Consider the following 27823-nt stretch of genomic DNA (forward strand, 5'->3'; position numbering starts at 1 on the left):
CAATTCACTGTGGGCTAAAGCAAGGAGATGCACTATCACCTTTACTTTTTAACTTCGCTCTAGAATATGCCATTAGGAAAGTCCAGGATAACAGAGAGGGTTTGGAATTGAATGGGTTACATCAGCTTTTTGTTTATGTGGATGACGTGAATATGTTAGGAGAAAATACACAAACGATTAGGGAAAACACGGGAATTTTACTTGAAGCAAGTAGAGACAGGTTTGGAAGTAAATCCCGAAAAGACAAAGTATATGATTATGTTTCGTGACGAGAATATTGTACGAAATGGAAATATAAAAATTGGAAATTTATCTTTTAAAGAGGTGGAGAAGTTCAAATATCTTGGAGCAACAGTAACAAATATAAATGATACTCGGGAGGAAATTAAACACAGAATAAATATGGGAAATGCCTGTTATTATTCGGTTGAGAAGCTTTTATCATCCAGTCTGCTGTCAAAAAATCTGAAAGTTAGAATTTATAAAACAGTTATATTACCGGTTGTTCTTTATGGTTGTGAAACTTGGACTCTCACTTTGAGAGAGGAACATAGGTTAAGGGTGTTTGAAAATAAGGTTCTTAGGAAAATATTTGGGGCTAAGAGGGATGAAGTTACAGGAAAATGGAGAAAGTTACACAACACAGAACTGCATGCATTGTATACTTCACATGACGTAATTAGGAACATTAAATCCAGACGTTTGAGATGAGCAGGGCATGTAGCACGTATGGGCATATATAGAAATGCATATAGTGTTGGTTGGCAGGCCGGAAGGAAAAAGACCTTTGGGGAGGCCGAGACGTAGATGGGAAGATAATATTAAAATGGATTTGAGGGAGGTGGGATATGATGATAGAGACTGAATTAATCTTGCTCAGGATAGAGACCTATGGTGGGCTTATGTGAGGGCGGCAATGACCCTTCGGGTTCCTTAAAGCCAGTAAGTAAGTATCTTATTCTCGAACACCCTTAACCTCTGTTCCTATCTCAAGTTTCACAACCATACAGAACAACCGACGAAGTAATAATGGTGATGGTAATAGAGAAGAAAAGGTGGTGATCACAGTACAAGTCACAGTAGCAGGCATGGCGGTCTAGTGACTTAATGTGCTGGATTATAATCCTGTGGACCCGGGTTCAATCCCAGATGTACCCAAGTACTGGACAAGTCCATGATCCAGTTGACACAGGGATTTTCTCCGGGAGCTCCAGTTCTCATATGGCAACCCAGTAAATCTCCATCATCTCATCTCATCGTGGGTGTAGTGTAGACCAGTGCACCCTGGGTAAGGCTCTGTCAGTATATTTGTCTACACAACTGGCTTCATATGAGAGAATGATAAACAGTCGAGTATTCGCCATTAATTAAACAAAAATTACAGTAACAAAATTATGGAGATCTAAAGAGAAACAAAGCATACGTTGTTAAGAATAGGTACAGACTGAACTTTTCTCATTGCTGTAATAAAAAAGAAATTCACAGCATCTAGAAGATTCCCTCTATCTTCGTCTTCAAGTAAAAAAGGAGAGGGGAGGATTGAGAAGGGTAGGGTCATTACAAACAGCTATTCTACTTGACTGACCAATGATTGCCAGTAGAATGCAAGATATATATTGCACGTAAAAGGATTGAAGATAATAGTGTGTTTCAAGAACAGAAAATATGAAAAAGAAAGGGAGGAGGAAAATAGAACAAAATAGCTATGGAGAATGGAAAGAAGTATACTGGAAGCAGTGCATATTAACCGTGAAAAAGAGTACAGTAGTGTAAATTGGTTGGAACAAAATTATATCCATGGCCATTATGGTTAAAATAATTGATCTAATGTATGAAAGGTAAGTTTCCTTTCGAATTACAGTTGAACTTAGTTATAGGAACCATGGTTAGTGCAATACCTCGACTACAGTGACAGTCATTAAGAAGTGGATAGTAATGTCACTAGTGAACAATACCATTTTCATTTGTTGCGACAAAATCATTTTATGGGCAAAGAATTGTAATTTTAAGAAAAGAGGGTGGGGTGTAAGGCAGGCTAAACTCTTTCTTCTGTCATGCCAACAATCCTTTAAAAAACAATCAGAGGTTGTGGGCTGTACTGTAAACAAAACATTCAGTTCAGACTGTAACTTCAGACATTCGGTTTGCAAATAAATCGCTAAATGCAGAAAGTGACATGTCCACTTTTTTGCGAAAATGAGTTTTATAGTCAGTAGGTATCTTCAGGGGTAAAGCAATCGTTTTATGCTTTAAATTGAATAGTAATCTATATAGCTCTACTGATAAATTGTTTGTGTTTGTAATTTGAAGTAGTTTGCATGATATGTATTATCAATTTCTGTATATCACAACTGGTTGAATTGTTTATGCCTTAAATTTAATTAAATTGTTTTGTATTATAATATAGCTCAACTTATGAATGATCGTTTGCGTTTGTAAATTTAATAATCTGATTGGCTATGTATTGTATACTTTTAGTAGAGCCATCGATGTAGCTCAGTCGGCAGACTCGCTGGGCTGCTGATCCGGAGCTGCGTTCGGGCTTGGGTTGGATCCCCCTTTGGACTTTGGTTTCTTCGGAGGTTTTCCCCAGCCGTGGGACTGAAGCTGGATGGTCTATGGCGAGTCCTTGGCATCAACCCCTTTGATTTGATTACCCCCTTTGCTTTGATTACCTCCTTTGATTTGATTACCTGGTTGGGTTTTTCCGAGGTTTCCCCCACCGAAAAGGCAAATGCCGGGTAATATTTTGGCGAATCCTCGGACCTCATCTCATCTCACTACATCTCGCCAAAATGTAAAAAAATTGTACAAAATTGTAAAAATTGTAGAAAATTACTAAATTGTAAAACTATAAAAATTTGTAAAAATTGTAATTGTAATATTGTAAAATGTTGACCTGTTCCACATCTTAAAGCTTCATTGCTCATGTAAGATCTATGGAATAAAATAAATGAATGAATGAATGAATTACTTCTTTTGCAATTGTTGTGATACCTACAGCTACAAGAAATACCCATTTGATGTAGAAAGGGGATAGTGTCATTCCACGATTTTGCGACATTTTACATTTTTTTTTTCTCCCTATCTTTCTGCATTGGTAACATGTTTATCATTTTAACGCTAAATTATTGAAGAATGTGAATTTAACAACACTGATTTATTTAAGACTGTCATTTTCATGCTAATCGGCAATGAAACATATTAACTACGAAAGGAAGAAATAGTAACATTTTTAAAAGGAAGAAATAGTAACATTTTTACGTCATTTTATGCCATGAAAAGGAGAGCTAAACATTATACACTTATGTAATTTGAAATTTATCACATAATATGGATATCATTAAAAGCATAACACATATTTTCAACATTTATCGAGCATATAAACCCACATGATGCTTTTGAAAGTAGTGGCAATTGATGTTACACAAGTTTCCTTATAAATCCGTCGATTTAATCTCTGGCTATTGGCCTTGAAAGTTACTATTCAAAGTGTTTAAGTGTTCGAAAAATATATCAGGAAGGGCAGTCTAAGAAGCCAAAGAGAATTGTAAAATAGGTTTGCATATTCCGATTTCTTCTCTTCCAGGTACCGGTACATTAGAACTTGGGTGGTAGCTACTTGTTTTGGGTAAAATTATCGTAGTTTTGAATTTTATGGGATTTGTATTTTCCGAATAGGGTTAAGTACCAGTACTATAGTGGGCGGGGGGGAGCAAACAAATGTCTTGTCCAAAAGTGGGTCGTGCCTTCAAAAAGTTTGGGAACTACTGGTGTAAAGTATTTAAAAATTTGTTATACCTACTTCTAGGCATATGAAAAATTACAAAACACACAATACTGCAAATGTATTTCTTCTTTGAATCTTATTTATTGTATCTATTCATTTCTTTTATTTATTTATTTTTCTTTTACAGAAACTCATTTATTGCAACATCATTCTTTTAGTTTCATCAATGATGCTATAACAAAGTTCAACTGTAGAAAATAAAAAAAATTACTGTACATCTCAATTACATCTGTATTGCTACACTTTTCATCTGGCTGAACCTATTTCAATGGATATCTGAAAAATTACTTTCTACTACACTGACAAGGGATGTTCCAGGATAGAGATTCTCAATCACCAGCTGTAAATTTTATTCGCATGTATCCAAATATCTTCGTAACATTGCATAATATAACAACACAAAATACGTTTCCATCATTTCTCAGCATAGGACATAAAATAATACTGGACAGTTGCATGACGCCCTCTGTAGATTGCCTAGACAAACGTAACATATACAGGTTTCTATAGATCCAGTTATATTTTACACTCTTGGACATTCATTATGGTTTCATGGATGACATTTCTATGAGGAAGTTTTCTACAACATATTCATTATTGCTCACAATAAAGATGTAAATCAACTTAATTAAAAAAGTTAACATTTCTTACATAAAATACATGACAGTGACCACTATGATTATAATTATGTAATAAACCGTTTATTTACATTAAAAGTTTTAATAACTTATATTCTTTCCATATATATATAGCATATTTAAAAGTAAATTAATTTCTGTACTTCTTACAACAGAAATATCTACTGTTATTTCGGAGGCAAATCACAATTATTATCATTAGATTAAATACATAATTTCATCTCATGCCTCCAATTATTTCTTTCTGCTCCAGTATCACTTGTAATAGTTATATAGTCATGATTATTTGTCCACTTTGAACACTACTTTCAGTTTAGGTATTTGCTATCCACTTTCTTACTACTAAATGATCTCACATTATTCTGAAAGTCTGATGTGTCAGATGACAGCTAGTAGCTATTAGTAACAAAATAGTAACAAATCTATTGTGATCAAGTAAATACTCTGTTACTGCATACCTCCACATCCTTGAAAAACAGTATTGTCACTTTCAAATTAAAGAAAATCTATCTGTATCCACTAAAAAAAATATAATCCTATGTTTCAGTTATTTTTAATGTGCATACTCCGTTTATAATCTAAATGTAAGACAAAATTAGTTGAAAATACAGAAATAAAAACTTTTACCTCTTAAGGTGATTTTCGATTTAAAACAACCTATGAAAACATAAAACAAGACATACATTGGCAATGAAAAAGAAACAGTCTACAAAATAAAATGTGATGTAATCACTTGCTAGGTAATGTTTTTAACTTAGATAAATATTAATAAATAAATAGAAATAAGAACTAATTAGTGTATCGAGTGGATATGTATCAATGTTAAAACCTTCATAAGAAAAGGTGTAATTTCATGGTGGGCCGTTTGTAATTACGTTTATATTTTCAAGTTATTATTTTGGTAGCACTAGTAACTCAGATTATTTCATACGAGTCTTAATCAGGATGAGGGAATGGATACAAACACAAATATCCAGACAGAGAATATATATGTACACCTATTGATCTCTGGTATTCCGTATAAACAACCTCCTCATTTGAAGTGTGTGTATTATATAATTCATTTTATTAAATGCGTGGATCAGGATCTTTCCTCAACTGTGGACGAAAGGAGAAAACAGTGTTGGGCTAATCAAGTGTTGAAAGCAGTTTGCTCGGCTTAACATTAGACATATGATATTTATTAACAAATCTTTAATTCATGTTACACTAAACTTATGAGATAACAGAATATATTATATACAAAATACTGACAAAATTCTTATGCAGAAGTGATGATTAAATTCAGTTATGCATTGATAAGTAAATGTGTTTCTTTACACAATGTATGATTATTACTTATAAAGAAGACCTTTGAAAAATGTAACTTCGATGCCAAAAAAAAAAAAATAAATAAATCCCCAAACATATACACTTCATACAAATATACAATTCCATGATTTAAGTAGCTCATTACAACTTTGACACGAAAGCTGAAATGTGGCAATAATACTGACATCTGTGCTCTTGTTACGATTGTAATACTATTACCAGCCACAATATTGCTTTCAGTCTTGTTTGACTACCCAACACTGGCTGGGGAAAGGTAATTAATTACCCAAAACTCATCTTTGGTTCAACTCTCACACACATCTTCAAATACAGAAACTGTAGAGAAATTGACTTGAAATTATGTACCTTTGAACTCACCCTCGTATCTAAAACACTGCAGTGAGATAAACATCTTCCCTCGATAAATTTCGATTTTCAAAGGTACGAGGAAATTCAAGCAACTTTTACTTGTTATTATTATATACCTGTAATATACAGATTTGGTCGCACATGCTGCTGCTATCACAGTACTGCCAGCATTATGCTACTGGACGACAGACAGACGGCTGGCTTCCTATCAGTCGACCACTTGTCCCAGCATCCATATTAATCAGACATGTAAGGGTATTTCCATTCGGTGAGCGGTACAAATGTCTCCTTAATGGCCTGTGGTGAAGTCCAACGTAGGACGTAGTGTGGTCCACCAGCTTTGTCATTGGTTCCTGAAACCACATTTCAGTTTTAATACATAGTGAAACCTGTTCAAGACGGAAGTGACATGATTATATATATATTTTTTTCCATTGTGGACAGGTTTCTGTATTATTCAGGTGTTACATTAAAATGGAATGTTTTATCCTTCGTATACATCAGGGCCGGGCATGAGAGCGGCTCCATTTAGTCGGCCAGAACTGCTCTCGCTCCGCAAGGCACTTCAATTCCAAGCCAGAGCAGAACGCTCACGCAGTGGCGGACTCGCATTACAGCTACCTTCCCTGCATTAATATAACAAGAGCCTCGGTTGTTCTATTCATTCAGTATGTCAGTATATAATAGTTTATAAGGATATTACATCAATCCATTGTACAGTACAGAATTTATAACACTCTTGTTAATTTAATGAAATAAACTTCGCTCTATGCACACACACACAAATTGTTAGGCTTATTTACATAAACCATACGCACATACTGCAATCTCCTCACCACGGTTTTACGAGACAGGCATATGGCTTCCACTTCCCCTACTTGCTATGGACAGAGTTCATCTGCCAATGTAATTAAACATCGCTTGATGAATTAACCTTCGTTGAATGTTTTCAAATCCTTTGCAATTTCGTGGCAAATTTTGTAGCTAATTCTCATAGTCGATTCACTAAGTGCATTATTGTCATCCTGTCAATATATAGTATAATATAATATAATATAATATAATATAATATAATATAATATAATATAATATAATATAATATAATATAATATATGATATGATATGATTTACTGGCATGTAAAAGAACTCCTGCGGGACAAAATTCCGGCACATCCGGCGACGCTGATATAACCTCTGCAATTGCGAGCATCGTTAAATAAACCATAACATTAACATATATGATATGATATGATATGATATATGATATGACCATAAATTAATACAACTTAAAGAAATTATTTTTCAGTGCATTATATTAAGAGTATCTATTCAATATTTATATTGCATTATAATTTATTATAGTACGTTTAGTAATACATAATTTTGAATTATACAAATATTATGATATATCATAGTATTGTATATTACAGTTCATGACATAATATGATATATCATAGTATATATACTATACTATAATATATCATAATACTTGTAGAATTTAAAATTATATATTACTAAATGTATAAAAATGTATAATGAAATGTAAATATCAAATAGATACTCTAATATAATGTACCTGAGAAACATTTCTTGAAGTTGTATTAATTTATGGCGTTCATTACCAACATACTGTATGTCATATTCAGTAGCATGTTGTAAAGAATAATGTCTTGGATATTGAACTTCTTAATCAGTTGGAGTGTTTTATGCCAAATTAAACACTTTGCTAATCCACTGCTCTCTACCAAAAAGAACTCATCCTCCCATGATACATTAAAAGCATTGGGAGTAGCGGGCCGCTTTAGTGTATGAGCGGAAACTCCGTCTTCAAAGTTCGCCATCATACTACAGAGTCACCACTGCATCGACACTGAATGACGTACAGTATGCATACGTCAGAGCGCTCGCAAGACCCGCTCTTTAAAGCACACAGCGCTCATTTCTCAGAATCACGTAATGTGCTCAGCCCTGGCATAATGAAAAACAAAATGGCATGCTGTAAACTGCAACAAGTACAAAATATTCTGTTTAGCATTACTCACATTAAATCAGCTTTCTGTCGCTTATTCTGTTGGTGATTCACCTTGATTAAAATCCCATTTTCTGTATAAATGTGATCATAACTCACTCATTAGTGATTAAACACTACTAAAGTTTACTAATCTCATTCAATTTAATGTCTAACACTATACTACAATGCTGTTCTGTATATCACTGCATATTATTATTTAATTGGACTAGGAGCCATTCATTAGAAGCCTTGAATTCTGATTTATCTGATTTCTTTCTCAGTGCAATGGTCTGCTTTTCAGAATAGATCCATAAATTGGCATGTTCTTTGAAATGTCATGAAGAGCCCACTCCCACAACAGTTCATTTATTTCCACATAAACAGTTGCTTTCTGGTTCTTTTATGTCACCAATATTGGCCGCAAGCCACTCACTCATTATGATCTTTATTTTTTAAAGTGTCACACCTGAGTTTTCCACAACTGAACTTCAACATTATTTCACATACACTTCGTTTCTAATTTTCCTGTAACTCGATAACTTTTACTTCATCATTTAATGTTAATGCCACATTTTACATAACTTTTTTTTACCAAGAAATCACTACACTTGCGCTCTGTCTAGCTACGACAGTATACGGGTGTGAAGCATTGAAAATCTTTGACGGGACTCGTCTGCTTAGTCAACAGGGTAATAAAATTTATGGCAGACAGGCCAACACACCCTCGCACTCTCTAAAATTTTGCAAAGAAAACTTATTTTTATCTTAGTGACCTACATATTTTGTATATTCCTTGAAATTACAAGCTGTTTCAAAATATGGTGTATCCAAAATATTATTTCCATTTTGAACAGTAGCAGGCTGTTTCCGTTTCCGTGTTGGACAGTTTCCGTTTTATTCAGAAAAAATTACACATAATACATACGAATTTCGACTTTTCATCAAAATCCGGCCCTAATCATGATCATAACGGATTTTTCTCTATCCATCACAGCATTGGTTTAAATTAATCTATCTTTGATACCAGGTACAGTGAAACCTGTTCAAATCAGAACCTGAATAATCCGGAATCTTGTCTATTTCGGAACAATTTATTGGTCCTGGCGAAATTCGTATGTATTATGTGTAATTTTTCCTGAATAAAACAGAAACTATCCAATTTGACCTAAAATCACTTCTTTTTTTTTTTTCACTTACAATGAATTCAAACTATACTTCAAATTATCATTTTTGTGTGGAGGTGACATCACATCATTAAGAGAAACTAAAAGCAATGTTCCAACACGTGATGTATATATATGGCTGCATGGGTCATAACAGTTACTTCACTGACTATTTATTGAATGATCATCATCGTGTTCTGAATGATACTGTTAGTCTTCACTATCAGACATTCGAAATTAATGGGATTATCAGGACAACAGTACAAAAGAGAAGAGTCCTGTTCAATATCAGAATTATTGTGACCTTAGAAATATGATGATAAAAGTAACCTTACCAGACATACGGCCTCCACCAAATGGCTGCTGTCCAACCACTGATCCCGTGGACTTGTCATTGATGTAGAAGTTACCAGCTGTCTGTTTCAGTTCTTCCAAAGCATGCTGCAGGAAACGCCTGAAAATAAGGAATTACTTTTATAACTATAAGCAAAATATTTTTAATTAACCAATAATCTTACAATTGGGATATAGTTGCTGATTTGTTTACCATACCTTTAAATATGGTGGACTCACACCTTTCTAGATCTGCCACTCTGTTAGTATGATTAAGTCCATTTCCGAGATGGGGAATTATAATAATTGTTGCAGTATCACAGATCAATGGGAGAAATTCCAGCATTGACAGACTGTACATTTTAAACTTGTTGCTATTTAAATTTGTGCAACACAAATTAATATAGGCCTATGCTTCACGAGAACTAAGTAAAAAATGTACTAGATTCTTCAACACACGTACTAGAACACTAAAACTTGCTAGATCCAGTACGAAGTAGGCATACTAGGGTTGGTCATTCTGCTTAGAATTGAATGGGAAGCACAGTGACTCCCAATCACAACTGATTTAACACTCCACTTACATTCCTTTGAAAACAAATTAGGGCTCTAATGAATGTGAAATAGATTAATAATATAGCTTGCAGTCAATTTCACTTACTGATCTGTTGCAAACACGGCTCCTGTAAGGGCATAAGGTGTTGACTCCCCTACTAGCCTGAGAGTTGAGTCAAGATCCTGTTCCCGGTAGGGATAAACAGAGAGAACTGGACCGAAGATCTCTTCCACCATTATACGATCTTCAGGATCTGTACTCTCCACAATTGTTGGTTGGATGAAATATCCCTTGCTGCAATTGTATAAACAATAAAACATGGTTATAACAGATATATAGGCTTACCATGTGTATTTCAAACAATATTACACATTGTATGACTTGAGGCTTTCCCGGCGTTTGATATAGAATAACTCTTCTCGGGTTCTCAGCCATGTGAGTTGGAGATTAGCTTCCAAGCTTTCGACGGCTAGAGCTCTGCCATCTTCTTCCGAAGAAGATGGCAGAGCTAGCCGTCGAAAGCTAATCTCCAACTCACCTGGCTGAGAACCCGAGAAGAGTTATTCAATATTACACATTGCCAAAAGAAATCCATGCATAAAAAATTGAAAGTGGAATTTTATGTAGCTGGCCATGTGTAATAAATCAGTAGACCTTGTAGAAAAGAAAACTATCTAGTACCGGTATTGATTATTGCCAACTTATCATACATGATCCTTTGACAACATGTTACCAGTTTTAGATTAGGTGATCCAAAATAATTATATCATGGTGTTACTATTGCGTATCTGAATGATTTATATTTAATTTATGTTTTTTCAATACTTTATGGACTGCGCTGTGTGAAGAATTGACCTCCTTAGTAATTCTTCGAGTGCTTATGTTTTTATTTTCAGTAACCCTCAACAGGATTTTCTCCTTTCTACAATTCTCCTCAATATTATGTCCTACCCGTTTTTCATGCATGGTTTGTTCACACTTCTGGTATTTCTGATTAATTGTTTCCATACAGTTCAATAAATGAAATATTTTCTTCTGGAGCATAATGAACCATTGTTTCAAGATTAATACCATAAAACAGAAATTTAGTTGGCAATAATCAATAGATAGTCTTCTTTTCTACAACCCTTACTAATTTACTACACATGGCCATCTACATGAAATTAAACTTTCAATTTCTTATACATGAATTTCTTATGGCAATGTTAATTCCCTCTGTCCTCTAGTTTGAAATACACATGGTACATATACATATGTAGTTAAAATTATGCTTAATTCTGTAATTACGATAAATTCTTACATTCCCATACAGGTTGCTAACAGAGAGACTAAAAAAGAGACAGAAAAATTAACTATCTGATGACTCAATGCTAATCAAAAGTTAAGGACAATAGTACAGGACACACTTTGTAAAACAGACTGTACTTCTGTTCGTTCGTTTAAGAAAAACAAAGGTCATTGACTATAATTGCAGAATACTGGAGGGAAGGATGTACAGTGTATTATAATATTTATGATCACAAAGCGGTTATCAGATTTTTGGAACCTACATCTTATAAGAGACGTATCTCTCTAATTTTACAACAAATTCAACATTACAGATGTTGTTGTTGTTTTCTAATGCCAGGCGTTTGATAATAAGTCATTTGACCTCTTGCACTCCAATATTTTTCAAAGATATAATCATGGCCAGCCACTGAAGCACAGATTTTGAGGTGTTCCGAATCCATTTCTTGGTTTGAGTTGCACAATGGACAGTTAGGGGACTGATATATTCCAATTCTATGCAGGTGTTTAGCCAAACAATCATGGCCTGTTGCCAATCTAAATGCAGCTACAGACGATTTTTGTGGTAAATCGGAAATTAACTGTGGGTTTTGATGCAGAGAGTTCCATTTCTTCCCTTGATTAAATGGCAAGTTGTAGCCGATTTAAGTGAACACCATATTTTAACGTTTTGGTGGCTACTTCATTCACACACAACCCCCAGAATGTCTGCAGGACCACACCTGCTGTTGGTCGACGGGTCCATTGGACCTAGCTGGGAGATCTTGTTGATCACCAGCTTTCCCTTCTTAAGCCACTGGAGGACGATTTTAGTGTCATAGCAGGTCAGCACTAGAAAAAGTAGAAAGAGGAGGAAGGAAGGGGAAATGAACTCCTAGGCCTCGAATGCTCTAATGCCGTCGGGGTCGAAGAAAGTAAGAGTTCAGTCAGAGGACTGGATAGGAGAGGGTAAAGAGGGAATTAGGTATTGAATAGAGGAAAATTATACCAAATTCAGTCATTAACTCATCAAGCTGACCAGTGCTAATTGATGAGTAGCCCCTCCCTTTAGTTCAGCTTGTAAAATTATGCTTACTAACAGCTGCACCACGGGAAGGTAGGGATGGGACATTGGGTATTTGTCCAGGTTGGTTCTTTAAAGCCTTCAATGGGAAGGATTAATGGCTCTCCCCCCCAGTATCCGACAGATACCCTTTTGCAGCCACATTACAGATGTTCAGTACTGATATAATACTTTTCAGCCCTGAAGAAGAGTCTAATGCCAACTATTCAAAAGTGACAGCTTTCAACTTCCATTCTATGGATCTCTACAACCTGGTTAGGGATTCCTTCACTTTTTATTTTTTACTTTGTAAGTTATCTAGTTCGATGTGTATCAGTTTATGCTCGTCATTATATTTTGAACACATTTTGTATTATGAACATGACAGGTTTCTAGTTTCAAAAGATATTAGCTTAGAGATTCATCAAGTAGTGTATGATCACTAAAGAGCACAAAGCTTTACATTTCAGTGACTGGGATTTATAACATTACATATATATGTATTGGAGTTAAATGGCAAGGTGCCTGTGCAGGTGTTACGTGCTGTCTCTTCTCACTTTATAGATCTCTTGGATATGGAACAACAAGTTTTGATGGTGAAATCATTGCAATAAGTGAATGTCTCAGGAATCTTCTATGCCACATCAATAAATTTAGGAATGTAGTTATATTGTCAGACTCCAAAGCAGCTATTCTATCAATCGTCTCTAAACACACACCTTCATCTCAAACAGCAGAAATAACTAAAATGCTCTCTCAATTAATATCACTCAATAAAAGAATTGTATTCCAATGGATACCATCCCATTGTGGAATCCTGGGAAATGAGAATGCGGATGCTTTAGCAAAGAAGGGCAGCACTGCTACTTACAGACCTGTTACTAAATCTACGTATTACTGTGTGAAGAGATTTATTAAATCTACATACTTAGACTTCAACAAACAAAATTTGGTAACTCAATCCCAAGGGAAAAAATGGAACTCTCTGCATCAAAATCCACAGTTAATTCCCGATTTACCACGAAAATAGTCTGTAGCTGCATTTAGATTGGCAACAGGCCATGATTGTTTGGCCAAACATCTGCATAGAATTGGAATATATCAGTTCCCTAACTGCCCATTGTGCAACTCAAACCAAGAAATGGATTCGGAACACCTCAAAATCTGTGCTTCAGTGGCTGGCCATGATAATATCTTTGAAAAATATTGGAGTGCAAGAGGTCAAATGACTTTATTGTCAAATGCCTGGCATTAGAAAACAACAACAAATATATATATATATATATATATATATATATATATATATATATATATAAAATAAATTATTAAGCGACATGGTGGTCCAGTGGCTAGAATATATAATCCTGTGGATCCGAGTTCGATCCCCAGCATAAACCTAATTTATAGCTTGTGCTGGGCAAGCCTGTAGTCTGGGAACACATGGGTTTTATCCAGAGTTCCTATTTCCCTGTTGCATCTCAACTAATGTCCATCATCATCTTAACGCAGGCATAGTCCTCATGTAATATACCTTCATTTTATCTCCAAGTAAATATGGCTACCAACTCGACTATATTTCTTCAAAGTGTCCTGAACTATCATCCTTAAAAAAATAACAGAATACTTTCTTTGTTTTTTTTTATATTAAATTATACATTGTTAAATGCAATGAACGTCACAAAACTCACCTGTCGTCATATTTTCCACCTCCAATTACTGATAAATTCTTTGAATTTTTTGCATGTTCAATGTAAGAGCTTATTCTCTGAAAAGCTTTATCATCAATCACAGCAGAGGTAAAGCTATCAAATTCTGTTGGATCGCCAATTTTTAACTTCGATCGTTCTGCTAGAAGACCGGCTTTAATCTAAAAAAAATATAAAATAAGAAAAGTGTTTAAAATCCATTATAACTGTACTGTAATAAATCTACTATGATTTACAAGAAAATATTCTAAAATAAACAGAAAATTCAGGTCATAGAATTTAGAAATAGACAAACAGATCAATAATTTATGTACTAGTAATTTTAATAATCATTTAATCTCAAATTATCAAGACTAAACAGAACCAATAACTAAGAATCATTCTTGAAATTATTTTTTGGGAAGAAACATTGTGACTGTCAATAGTTAATTTTTATTCAATACATACTTACGGTCTTACTAATAAAAACTCTATATACAGTCGTTTAACCTACTATACTTATACAATAAGTAGCTCGTTTATACGTCGTGTGTAAATTCCTTACTAATAATCACTACATACGTCGTGTATAACAGTATAACTGTTACACAGCTACGTCATAGTTTCGTCATTACTTCGTTACGAAAGGCAATAGAATATCTGAGGTTCTCTATTGCATCCAGTAGAGCGCTCTAGTGTGGCGTGTTAAATATTGATAGTACAACTGGCTCTAATCGATTACCACACTACATTTTGGTCAAAGAGTACAGGCTACAGCAATATTATTCTAATAATTCTATGATCTTTGGTTTGTTCTTCTGTGGTTACAAGGTAACCATCATCATAAAATGACAGTCGATACGAACAGCTGTTAGAGGGGCGGCCATTTTTTCGCTATATACAACGCTTAAACAAGGGGTTTCGAGTATATAACTACTTCAAAGGAATTCCCATTGTATAGTTACAGACTGTTTATACGTCCATAGCGTATTCACGGTTTATTAGTAACGTTTTCTGTCTCAACTCTGCATAAGCCTCGTATAAAAACTATACACTGTTTATTAGTAAGACTGTTATTATACAGATATATTTTATAATGCAATGTAATTTTTTTTAATGCACTGAGTAAACTTTAAAAATCAGAATGTATAAGATTCAAACAAACATTACACACCTTCGGCCACAATGACTGTGGCACATACATTCGAGAACATGCAGAACACTTTTGGCCACAGAATTCAAACGCAGATCGAATGGTGCCCATGATAACAGTTGTGACATCAGCTGAGGGATGAACGAAGTGGTAGTTCTTACCACCACACTCCCCAATAAGCCTTGGGTAGCTTCTATACCTATTAATATTCTGTCCTACTTGTGTCCAGAGTCGGTTAAATGTCCTGTAAAAGAAAAGAAAACATTTTCACAGGCAGGGAAATTAGATTTCCTCCATCTTCTAAGTGAAACAAAAGACAGTTCATTCGGAATAGGTTGGCGTAACAAGTTCAAAAGAGCACGAAACCCCTCTGGTCTTACCTATCTGCCCTGATAATGGAACCTATATAGTTGCCGCATGCCTGTGTAACCATCACGACTTACAATCAGTTGCTTCTCGTCTTTGTTATCCTTATAATTCAATAATAGTTTATATTTTCAGTCAAAACACTTATCAGTATGTGAAGTCAGAAAATAATTCTGTTACATCATATTATAATTTAAAGGTCACAAATATTTTCGACTTGTACAAAAAGTCATCTTCAGGTGAATCCTTAAGCAAACAATTTTTTTAAAATTAGGTGAGAGACTAATCAGGTATATTTTGATCTAGTAGTTGAATGCACATGCAGGCATTTTACAAATATATAGTTGTCATGACTTTGAGGTTAAATGGTTCACATAAAATAAAACACTTATTTACATAGATAACTGAAATCTCACACTTTTGCGTGTATATGAAGCTATTGGCATCTATGGCCTGATATTAAAAACTTGTGCAGTCAAGTAATGAACTTACACTGTATGTCAAGAGGTTAAAATTAAATATATAAAAGTTATAAAAATGATGAGTTCTGCAATATTTATTAATATGTTGTAGGGTGGAGGGAGTTCGCAGTCTGTTTCACCGTGGTGAAAGGCATATTTGTAAATGTACAGTTGGAGTCCAGACAGTGAAGGCCTGTTTCATCCGGCGTTACATTAAATATCTGTTTAATTTAATCTTTTCAGACAAATATGCCTTTCACCGTGGTGAAACAGACTGCGAACTCCCTCCACCCTACAACATATTAATTAATATTGCAGAACTCATCATTTTTATAACTTTTATATATTTTAATTTTAACCTCTTGACATACTGGGTGTTCAGTTCAAAATGTGTCTTGGCTCGCTGTATGCCGTCATGTGGCTAGGTGATGAGCCTACAGAATTCAATCTTCCTACACTTCCGCAGCTCAGGTGTATAATCTAAGAGGCAGAGAAGTTGGCTAGCAAGTACGGCGTTCATTCTGAAGAGTACGTGCCGATACGTACGGTAACGCCAGTAGTGGCAGGAATGTGAACTGTTTGGAAATACGTACTGTCGGGATATGGGGAGAGGGTTAAGACGATTACTTACGTATTTGTTGACATTAACTTCGACGGTCAACATGGACACGGAGCATTTGATTTGTGTTGTGGAATGTTACCGTACGCAACCGATGATAACAAATACCCTGCGTACGACTTGCCGGCGCAAAACACAGTTCGAAAGAGGTTATGGTAGCACACAGACCGTACAGACCGCCATCTGTTGCTACGACGTTCAAGTTATACCGTACACATTCTCAAGTTCAGATTGAAAAACGCCTTAAATAATAGGCAACTTCTCTAACATATAAGCTGAAACTCGCTTCAAATCGGTGACCCAACAACAGTGACGTCATGACACACTTTGAAATGAACACCCAGTATAGTGTAAGTTCATTACTTGACTGTACAAGTTTTTAATATCAGGCCATAGATGCCAATAGCTTCATATACACGCAAAAGTGTGAGATTTCAGTTATCTATGTAAATAAGTGTTTTATTTTATGTGAACCATTTAACCTCAAAGTCATGACAACTATATATTTGTAAAATGCCTGCATGTGCATTCAACTACTAGATCAAAATATACCTGATTAGTCTCTCACCTAATTTAAAAAAAAATTGTTTGCTTAAGGATTCACCTGAAGATGACTTTTTGTATAAGTCGAAAATATTTGTGACCTTTAAATTATAATATGATGTAACAGAATTATTTTCTGACTTCACATACTGATACGTGTTTTGACTGAAAATATAAACTATTATTGAATTATAATTCATAACACTTTTCTGAAACAATATGTCTTTTAAATTTGTTATCCTTGCTAAGGTGCGTGCTGTCCAGTGCTACTACAGCAAAGAGACGGAATTGTTTTCACCATTACAGTACATATCACTAGAAGACAATGACCGTGAAAAGGAAAATACTTTCTTTCATGGAAAAAGTTAATTTAATTCGCAAAATGAGAAAAAAAAATCCAAACGTGAAATATCCGAGATTGTAGGAAGTTGTGATTGGCACCGAACTTCTTTCCCTCAATGTTTTCCAGGTTTTTGTAAAGTATTATCCATAATTTACTTCTTGTAGCTTTTTTGCAAGTAAATTAAATTTTAGCGAAAGTATTAAAAAATTAACAAAAATAACAAACCCCTTATTAAGGTTAATATTCAGTGTCCCCAGAAAAACGTAACATAGGGGTTCTACTGTCTATTCTCCCGCAAAGGCATAGTTATAGTACAAGGGTACCAACATATCTCAATAGCAACCAAAGCTGTTTTCAATAAGTGGGTCATAATCCATGCTACTTATGTAGTTCTGGGTTAGAATAAATTACACAGTCCTATGGTTTAAGCTAGTTCAGTTTAAAGTTAGATTAGACTAAATTTATTTAGGTTTCTTTAGTTTACTATTGGGTAGGTTTAGCTGATAGTAGATGGTAGCCTGGATAGATAGCTTATGTTAGAATAGGGTAGCTTAGATAGATAGTGCAGAATAGATAATATAACTTAAGTAGACAGTGTACATTAAGCTATGTTTGAAAGAAGCTAGATTAAGTAAATAGCTTAGCTTATTTAACAATGTAGATAGGTACAGTTACTTTTGTTTTCACTGCATTGGCAATATCTCTATGACAATGTTACTAATCAAAATAATGTATGTCTCTGGACGCGCCTCAACTACTATATAAGAAAGTGCACTATCAGTGGGAAGAGGGGATGAATTCACAGCTTCCAACTAGGTAATATCTCCAATAATGTTTTAGTTCCGCCATATTAGAATATGGCTGAATAATTACCAATGAAATCAGAATGAAAACATAGCAATAATGTTGGATATGCTCAAAACATGGTGAATGTTTTCAGTTTAGCACTAACATTATACTGTGAAATTAACATTTTTCTAAAAAGAACACTAAAATTTCGCACTTAATATGGTCTAGAAAAAAAATCTTACTTTTTCTCAAATGTACACTTGAGTCTTATTCTGCAATGAGATTGTAACTCCAACTTAAAAATTCAACTCACGCTACAGATCCTGTGAAGTTAATACCACCAAGATGTGGTGAAGAGGTAACAGCATCTCCGAAGACAGGACCATCAGCAGGAACGAAGTTTACCACTCCTGGAGGCAGACCCGCTTCTCTAGCAATCTTGAAGATGGTGTAATTTGAAAGCAGTGCAGTGTCTGATGGTTTCCATAAGACTCCATTTCCCTGTAATGTGGAAGTAATGCGGAACTTTTTATTAACAACATATCTCTGTATTCTCATGCTTGTTAATGAACAGGTCTCCCATCAAATACTCCATAATATTATCAGGCCTGCATTTAGTATTTGACTTGAGAGGCTTTACAATAAGCACTGCGACCAGCCTCGTGGTCTAGTGGTCAGAGCTTCTGGCTATAGTTCATGAGGTCCTGCGTTCGATTCCCGGTTAGAGCACAGGAATTTTCCCTTAAAGGGGATTATTCCTGTGTTCGTCCATGGTCTGGAATTTAGGTTAAGTTTAGATTTAAGACCTCTCCTGGCACCACATTATCATAATCATCCTATCACATCATCGGGGTAATGTAACTCCGCCTTCCAGGTGCCCCAATCTCAGAAGTGGGTTACAACTAAGCCACGGCCAGGGGAGAAGACCAGAAATGTCGAAAAGACAACCTGGTGGCATTGGATTAAAAAAAAAAAAAAAACAATAAGCATTGCTCCAAAATTCCACTCATTTTACGTTTTAGAGCAAGAGATTAACATTGTAAAAACCTTCGTGGGGTAGTACAGCAGGACATTTGGAGCCATGTGACTTGGAATTAGAGGATCTTTTAGTCATTAATTAAAGTTCTCGTTAACACTTTGTTCTTTTAGTGTCTGGTAACTGTGTCCGTGCAGGAAACAACAAGCAATCAATACTGTAGGCGAGAATTAGATGCATTTGGGTTGTAATAGACAATAGCGCTCTCTGTGCATCAACAATAGGGGTAATATGTCCACATCGTCTCTTACTCTGAGTAGTTGTAACACAGTGCACACTGAATGCAATATCACTGCTTGCTCCTCCTTAAGGCCAATTAGTAGTAGAATGGCGAAAAGAGAAGAATGCAATACAGTGAGTTATTTACATTTTATTTATTATGAATTGAGACAATTTAAATGTAATTCGTATTGGAAATGTTGGTTTTATAACACGAAAACACTGTACAGTGTTTTATGCACAACATATGTTCTGAGCAATCTATGGGCTATTCCATATGAAATCGATCAGTAAAAAACCTCGCATTTTTTTAATACTCTAATTTTTTCCCTATTTATATAAGGTGCTGAGAGAATGCATTTTCAAAAATATACTATCGAAAGTCAAACGGTTTTCGTACTATTGAGCGACAAATTTAGTGTATTTTATAAAAACAAGCCTCTTTCAGCGCTCAGAACTCTGGAACCATTTACTGCAGAACATTGAACCGGAGCTATTTTGAAGCTGACATTTGGTAGGTTATGTTAAGAAGTAATCCTTATTTTTATTGTATACAGAGAGACAGATAATCTGATTTTACTTGCTTTTAGGCTTTTTGCCCATTTGTAAAAATGTAAAAAATACTGAGAAAAAACCTTGCATTACTAAGAGGGATTCGGCATTGTTTGCTTTGTGGCTCAGCAATAAGTTTCGAGGGTATTAAATAAATTATTTTCACATGCCTGGACTTGAACGGCGCAGTACCCCAGACACTGGCCGAGAGATGAAGATAAGTGAGCATTGGGCGTCATTTTACTCCTGTGTTTATGAAAACTTGTGATAAAGCTAGTCCAGCTGTGCGCTACTAGATGAAACATCACGTGTTTATGTCTTCTAGCCTTGCTTGCCTAGGCTAGCTCCCGCCTCACAGTCAGCTGGTTAGTTCACGCGCATACTATTTATTTTCTTTATTTGATATTTTCAATACTTTCTTATCAACGGTGCACCTGTAAAAAATATGTGTTTATTTGTACTTTCAATGCGGAATCTAACCATATATTTTAAAAATATTTCTTTGTGGGCAAAGGTATCTTAATGAAGAAAAATCTAAATTTCTCCATTTCCATAAAAAGTAAGAAAAACTGTTTACATGTCAATATAAACTAACTTCTCAGCAACAAAATAAACCATGATTTTGATCACTGGGTGAAAGGGTTTCGGAGCCACAACAGTTTGAAGTTGCTAATTTTATGAAAATACGATAAATTGAAATATTTTTAATTTAAACACTATGAAGTTCTGATGCCTCAAACTTTGCACAAAGTATTGTATCACAGTTGTCAACGGACAGAAAAAGTTTCATTGTATTGTGACAGAGACGTGAGAATCGAACTCACGACCAGCGTCCCGCAAGAAAGCAGATCGCACAGGCTCCACGGAACATTGAGTGACGTCGCGCGGTGAAGAGAAGAGAGAGGGTGTATTACGACAACGCGACGAGTCTGCGCGCGCAGCTGCTATTTTAACGCAGTGAATGTGGAACGACCTTCCCGAATATTCCAGACGTCTGTCGATGTAGAGATATTGAGATAATTCTCTACACACCTGTAGAAGGTTCTCGCAACTATGATTTTGCTATAAAAGAGCAGGCGCCAGCGAACTAGTCAGAGTTTTCAGTTATTCAGTCAGTGAGAAAGCCAGAGCAAGCAAGCCAGCCGGAGTTCGACTCGAGTGTGCGTCCGCATCTGCGTCAGCATCCGAAGGCCTGAGTTCGAGTGCAGTGGACCGCAGTTGGAGGGACCTGAGTTCGAGTGCAGTGGACCGCAGTTGGAGGGACCCGAGTTCGAGTACAGTGAACTGTCTCTGAAGGTCTGTGGTTCGAGATACCGTGAACTCGAGTGACTGAGATAGAAGAACTGTGAACTGAGAACTGGTAGTTCTGATTTGTAAATAGTGCTTTGTAAATATTAGTTAAGATTAACAGTTCATTGTTGTGCGTAATAGTCCAAGTCAATTGTCATTGTCGTCGGTGGAGTGCTATAACGAATACTGTGTTGAGTGAAAATCCAATTGTTGACGAGAGCGTTTAAGGCGAATTGTAGAAAGGAATTATTGTTGTGGCGAATAAATTACATTGTGTTACTAATAAAATTTACACTGGTGTCAGAATCGGGACATTATCGACAATGGAGAACCTACAGCAGATCCTGCAAGCCATCGCAGAAATGAAAGCAGAAATGAACATGCACATTAGTGAAGTAAAAGATAACATGAACGACATGAACAGGCACATCAGTGAGGTTAAGAACGACATAAGTGATGTGAAAACGGAGATGAAAAGTGACATAAGCGATGTGAAAACGGAGATGAAAAGTGACATAAGTGAAGTGAAAACAGAGATGAAAAGTGACATAAGCGGAGTGAAAGGCGACATAAGCGGAGTGAAAGATGACGTCACTTCGCAAATTGAAAGCGTTTCGGCCCACGTAGATGGAATTGTCGCCATCGTGAAAGACGAACTCAAAGCCGATCTTGACAACCTAAACAAGAATTTTACAACTATAAACGAGACAGTAACCGAATTGAGACAGGAGGTAGACCATTTCGACGGCAAAATCCGCGATCTCGAGCGTCGTCAAGTGCAGACGAGCGAGTTGCTGGACAAGACGAGTGAGGTGATGGACAGACATGCTGAAGAAAACAAGCACATACTGACGTTGATGGACCGACATGCTGAAGAAAACAAGCACATCCTCGCGTTGGTGGATCGCCAGGCTAGAGAACATAAACAGATAGTTGCCGAGGAGGTTCGACGTGCCATGCAAGAAGCGGCCACAGAGTTGAGGACTCCATATAGTGCCCCTGCGGAACCATCGGCTTCAGCCAGACATCACAACGTCAAGACGCCGAAGTTCGACGGTACGACGTCTTGGGCGATATTCCGTCGCCAGTTCGAGGCCATCGCAGAGCACAATGGGTGGACGCCAGCAGAGAAAACTACTCAGCTGCTGGCCGCGCTTCAGGGACAGGCGTCGGAGATTCTTCACAGCGTTCCAGAAGATGGGACAGCCGCTGAGATAATGGCGGCCTTGGAGGGACGTTATGGTGACCATCAACTTGCTGCAGCATTTAGGACCCAACTAAAAACGAGGGTCCAACAGTCAGGCGAGTCCCTGCAAGAATTCGCGATGGCGGTGGAACAACTGGCCCATAAGGCGCTCAGGGGCCTACCTAATGACTTCATCGCTGGAGAGGCGGCCTACACCTTCGGCAGCGGAGTTCGAGACCCGGAAATAAAGCAACAGCTACTCCTGGCAGAGCATCGCACCATCAATGCAGCTCTGGCGGCGGCCCTCAGGATGGAGGCAGCCAAGTTGACGGCGAACGTCTCGGCATCGCACCGGATTAGGAGCGTCGCGGCGGCCGACGTCGAGGAACGTCAACCGAAATCACCCGAGCGACGAAGACGAGGAGTGCCCACCTGCTGGTCCTGCGGCGAGCCTGGACACCTGAGGAGGGACTGTGACCGATCTGGTCACAAACAGGAAAACTAAAAGGGGCCGATGCGACGAGGGGCACGTCGGCGCCGTCATCACCATCCCCTCGGCTGATCTTGAAGACGGTTAACAGAAGATGCGACGATGGGCTGATTGCTGACGGATGGATAAGAGGCCGCCCATGCAGAGTACTGGTAGACACCGGGGCGTCGCTCACTATCGCCAGACCGGAAGTCGTGCGTGGCTTACCTGGGAGGACGCCGCTGCGCCGGTATGAGCTACGTACTGCCTCAGGCGAGAACCTGCCCATCCAAAAGGAGGTTTTCCTGGATCTGACATTGGGAAAGAGGAGACTGGAGATGTGGGTGTTCGTCGCCAACATCACTGAAGACGTCATCCTGGGACTCGACGCCATGCGGATCTTCGATGCCACGGTGGACGTCAGGCGCCGTATCCTGCGTTTTGGTCAGGATGAAGTGTTCCTGAGGGACGTCGAAGACCAACCCATGGCCGGCAGACTCACCCTGGAGAATCATGTGACAATCCCGGCAGGCTGCGAGATGGTGGTGACGGCAAGACTGGACGGACAACCTAAGAGAAACCTGCTCCTCGATTCGCAAACAACTCCGATAGATGGGGTTTATGTGGCCAGATCCCTACTCCCGAATCAGAAGGTGGTACCGGTGAGGGTCCTGAATGTCACCAATCGGGACAAGGAGGTGCCTAGTGGAACTGTACTAGGTAGCGTCGAGCCGGTGGTGTCTGTGACGTCGCTGGCAGAAAACGAGGAGTGTCACCGACCACATCCAGATCTAGACCCATCACTGAAAGAGCTGGCTCGAGAATTGCCGGCGAATTTAAGCAAAAGAGAAAGAAGACAAGTCCACGATCTACTGACAGAATTTCAGGACGTGTTCAGTCTGTCTGAAAATGACTACGGGAGAACGGAGAAAGTTCATCACCGCATCGACACCGGAAATGCTCGCCCAATCAGACAACCTCCTCGACGCGTCCCTCTAGCTAAACAGAGGGAGATTGACAGCCAACTGGAGGGCATGAAAGCAAGAGGGGTCATCGAGGAATCCGACAGCCCTTGGTCATCACCTGTGGTGCTGGTGAAGAAGAAGAATGGGGACCTGCGTTTCTGCGTGGACTACAGAAGACTGAATGACGTCACCAGGAAAGACTGCTTTCCCCTTCCACGAATTGACGACACCTTGGACACCCTGGCCGGAGCAGAGTGGTTCTCGACGTTGGATCTCAAGTCAGGATACTGGCAGGTGGCGCTACATCCGGAGGATAAGGAGAAAACGGCATTCTCTACAGGCCAAGGACTATGGCAGTTCACCGTTATGCCGTTCGGCCTCTGCAACGCCCCGGCTACATTCCAGAGACTAATGGAGTCCGTAATGAGAGGCCTGACATACGACACCTGTTTGCTGTACCTTGATGACGTCATCGTGGTGGGCAAGACTTTCAGCGAGCAGCTGTTGAACCTGAGGAAAGTGTTCGAGAGACTGCGACAAGCCAGGCTGAAGTTGAACCCGAAGAAATGTCATCTATTCCAGAAGAAGGTCAACTACTTGGGACACGTAGTAGGGACCAACGGAGTGGCCACGGACCCGGAGAAGCTACAAGCCGTCAGAGGATGGCCTAGACCGAGGGACAAGCAGGAGCTGCGCCGCTTTCTCGGCCTCTGCACTTATTACAGAAGGTTCGTAGCTGGGTACGCCAACATCGCTAAGCCTCTAACCCAGCTGACCGAGGAGAAACGACAATTCCAGTGGACAGACGAGGCGGAGTCATCCTTCCAGTCGCTGAAAGAAGCGCTCTGCACTGCTCCTGTACTGGGATATCCCATCCCGGGAAGGAAGTTCACGCTCGACACGGACGCTAGCAACGTAGGCATCGGCGGAGTACTCTCTCAGGAACAGGACGGGCAAGAGAGGGTGATTGCCTACTTCAGCCGAACACTATCCAAGGCTGAGAGAAACTACTGTGTGACGCGTAGAGAACTTCTTGCCATTGTGGAAGCCCTGAAGCACTTCCACAAATATTTGTATGGCCAGGAATTCCATCTGAGGACAGACCATTCTGCACTCACCTGGCTATTGGGCTTCAAGAATCTGGAGGGGCAGACCGCCCGTTGGGTTCAACGTCTGCAGGAGTACAACTTCACCTCTGAACACCGACAAGGGAAGAAACATTCCAACGCTGATGCCCTGTCACGACGTCCGTGCCCGGATGGCTGCAAACACTGCCTGAAAGTAGAAGAGCGGGATGGCGCCCACGCAGTCCGAGCAATTGCCGCCCAGCCGAGCCCAGGATGGGATAACGCCGCCATAAGGAGGGAGCAGCTGGAGGACCCAAACATTGGACAGCTACTACGTGATGTGGAGTCCGGCCAGAGACCAGTATGGGCCGATATCGCCAACCGTAGCACCACTTACAAGAGCTACTGGGCCCAGTGGGAATCCTTCACTGTCAAGGACGGTATCCTGAAGAGGATTTGGGAGTCGGCCGATGGAAGGACCCACATAGAACAACTTGTCCTGCCCAGGAGCAAGGTGAAGGAAGTGCTGGAGGAGACTCATGCTGGAGTGACTGGAGGCCACCTGGGAGCCAACAGGACGCTGGACAAGTTAAGGCAGAGGTTCTATTGGTTGCATCAGAGAACCGACACGGAACAATGGTGCCGAAGATGCGACACCTGTGCAGCCAGTCGCGGACCAAGGACCCGCAGCAGGGGAGCCATGCAGCAGTACAACGTGGGAGCTCCTTTTGAGAGGATCGCCATCGACGTTGCTGGACCGTTCCCGGTCACGGATCGCGGGAACCGCTACCTGCTAGTGGCCATGGATTACTTCACAAAATGGCCAGAGGTGTACGCGATTCCCAACCAAGAGGCTTCGACGGTGGCCGACGCGCTGCTTGACAACTTCATCTGCCGATTCGGGGTGCCCCGGGAATTGCATAGCGATCAGGGGCGCAACTTCGAATCCAACCTGATGGGAGAATTGTTCGAGCGTCTGGGGGTGCATAAAACCAGGACCACTCCCCTCCACCCACAGTCCGATGGTATGGTGGAACGCTACATCAAAACCTTGGAAGAGCATCTGCGGAAGGTGGTGTCCAACCATCAACGAGACTGGGATGCCAGAGTCCCACTGTTCCTCTTGGCCTACAGAGCTTCGGTCCACGATACAACAGGGATGACACCGGCAAACATGGTCTTCGGGAGAGAGCTGCGCCTGCCCTGTGATCTGCTGTTTGGCACGCCACCCAGCGCCGACCAGCCAGCGACTGACTATGTGGCAGAACTCACAGAGAAGTTGAATGGAATTCACCAACTGGCCAGAGAGCACCTCAAGATGGCCAGCGACAGGATGAAGGTGCGCTACGACAGATTGGCCAACTCTGCAGGATTCCAGGAGGGCGACCTGGTGTGGTTGTATCGACCTACCAGGACCAAAGGGAAATCACCAAAGCTGCAGCGTGCCTGGGATGGACCATACCGCGTGGTGACCCGGATCAACGACGTGGTGTACCGGATCCAGCGACAACCTCGAGGGAAGATGATGGTGGTGCATCTGGACCGATTAGCCGTCTACCAAGGGACTGCCCGGGACGAGCAGCCCTAAGGAGGGGGCAATGTGACAGAGACGTGAGAATTGAACTCACGACCAGCGTCCCGCAAGAAAGCAGATCGCACAGGCTCCACGGAACATTGAGTGACGTCGCGCGGTGAAGAGAAGAGAGAGGGTGTATTACGACAACGCGACGAGTCTGCGTGCGCAGCTGCTATTTTAACGCAGTGAATGTGGAACGACCTTCCCGAATATTCCAGACGTCTGTCGATGTAGAGATATTGAGATAATTCTCTACACACCTGTAGAAGGTTCTCGCAACTATGATTTTGCTATAAAAGAGCAGGCGCCAGCGAACTAGTCAGAGTTTTCAGTTATTCAGTCAGTGAGAAAGCCAGAGCAAGCAAGCCAGCCGGAGTTCGACTCGAGTGTGCGTCCGCATCTGCGTCAGCATCCGAAGGCCTGAGTTCGAGTGCAGTGGACCGCAGTTGGAGGGACCTGAGTTCGAGTGCAGTGGACCGCAGTTGGAGGGACCCGAGTTCGAGTACAGTGAACTGTCTCTGAAGGTCTGTGGTTCGAGATACCGTGAACTCGAGTGACTGAGATAGAAGAACTGTGAACTGAGAACTGGTAGTTCTGATTTGTAAATAGTGCTTTGTAAATATTAGTTAAGATTAACAGTTCATTGTTGTGCGTAATAGTCCAAGTCAATTGTCATTGTCGTCGGTGGAGTGCTATAACGAATACTGTGTTGAGTGAAAATCCAATTGTTGACGAGAGCGTTTAAGGCGAATTGTAGAAAGGAATTATTGTTGTGGCGAATAAATTACATTGTGTTACTAATAAAATTTACAGTATTTAAAAATTGCAAGGTCAATTTTCTCTATATTTCGGTCGATTTGAGATGGAATAGCCCCTATGTTTGCTTCAAGGCTCACATTTTTACGACTGTACCACTCTCCTCTCTTGTCACTATTCCACTGTAATAATACTCAACAGCCTGAGTTGTAATCCGTGTTGACAGTGTACACTGAACTGTTGCAAGG

General features: G+C 39.2%; 1 protein-coding gene across 1 annotated transcript in view; it reads right to left on the minus strand.

Annotated features, from left to right (window-relative positions):
- Positions 1-6143: 6143 nt before the first annotated feature.
- P5CDh1 (delta-1-Pyrroline-5-carboxylate dehydrogenase 1) overlaps positions 6144-27823 on the minus strand; it is a 60452-nt gene continuing 38772 nt past the window's right edge. The window contains exons 7-12 of the mRNA XM_069846863.1: positions 18773-18960; positions 15360-15582; positions 14189-14367; positions 10277-10465; positions 9618-9736; positions 6144-6461 (exon numbers count right to left, since the gene is read on the minus strand). Coding sequence (XP_069702964.1) covers positions 6346-6461; positions 9618-9736; positions 10277-10465; positions 14189-14367; positions 15360-15582; positions 18773-18960 — 1014 coding nt within the window. The 3' untranslated portion in view covers positions 6144-6345. The remainder of the gene's footprint in view (positions 6462-9617; positions 9737-10276; positions 10466-14188; positions 14368-15359; positions 15583-18772; positions 18961-27823) is intronic.

The sequence above is a fragment of the Periplaneta americana genome, chromosome 15 (assembly GCF_040183065.1).
Source record: "Periplaneta americana isolate PAMFEO1 chromosome 15, P.americana_PAMFEO1_priV1, whole genome shotgun sequence".
NCBI lineage: Eukaryota > Metazoa > Arthropoda > Insecta > Blattodea > Blattidae > Periplaneta > Periplaneta americana.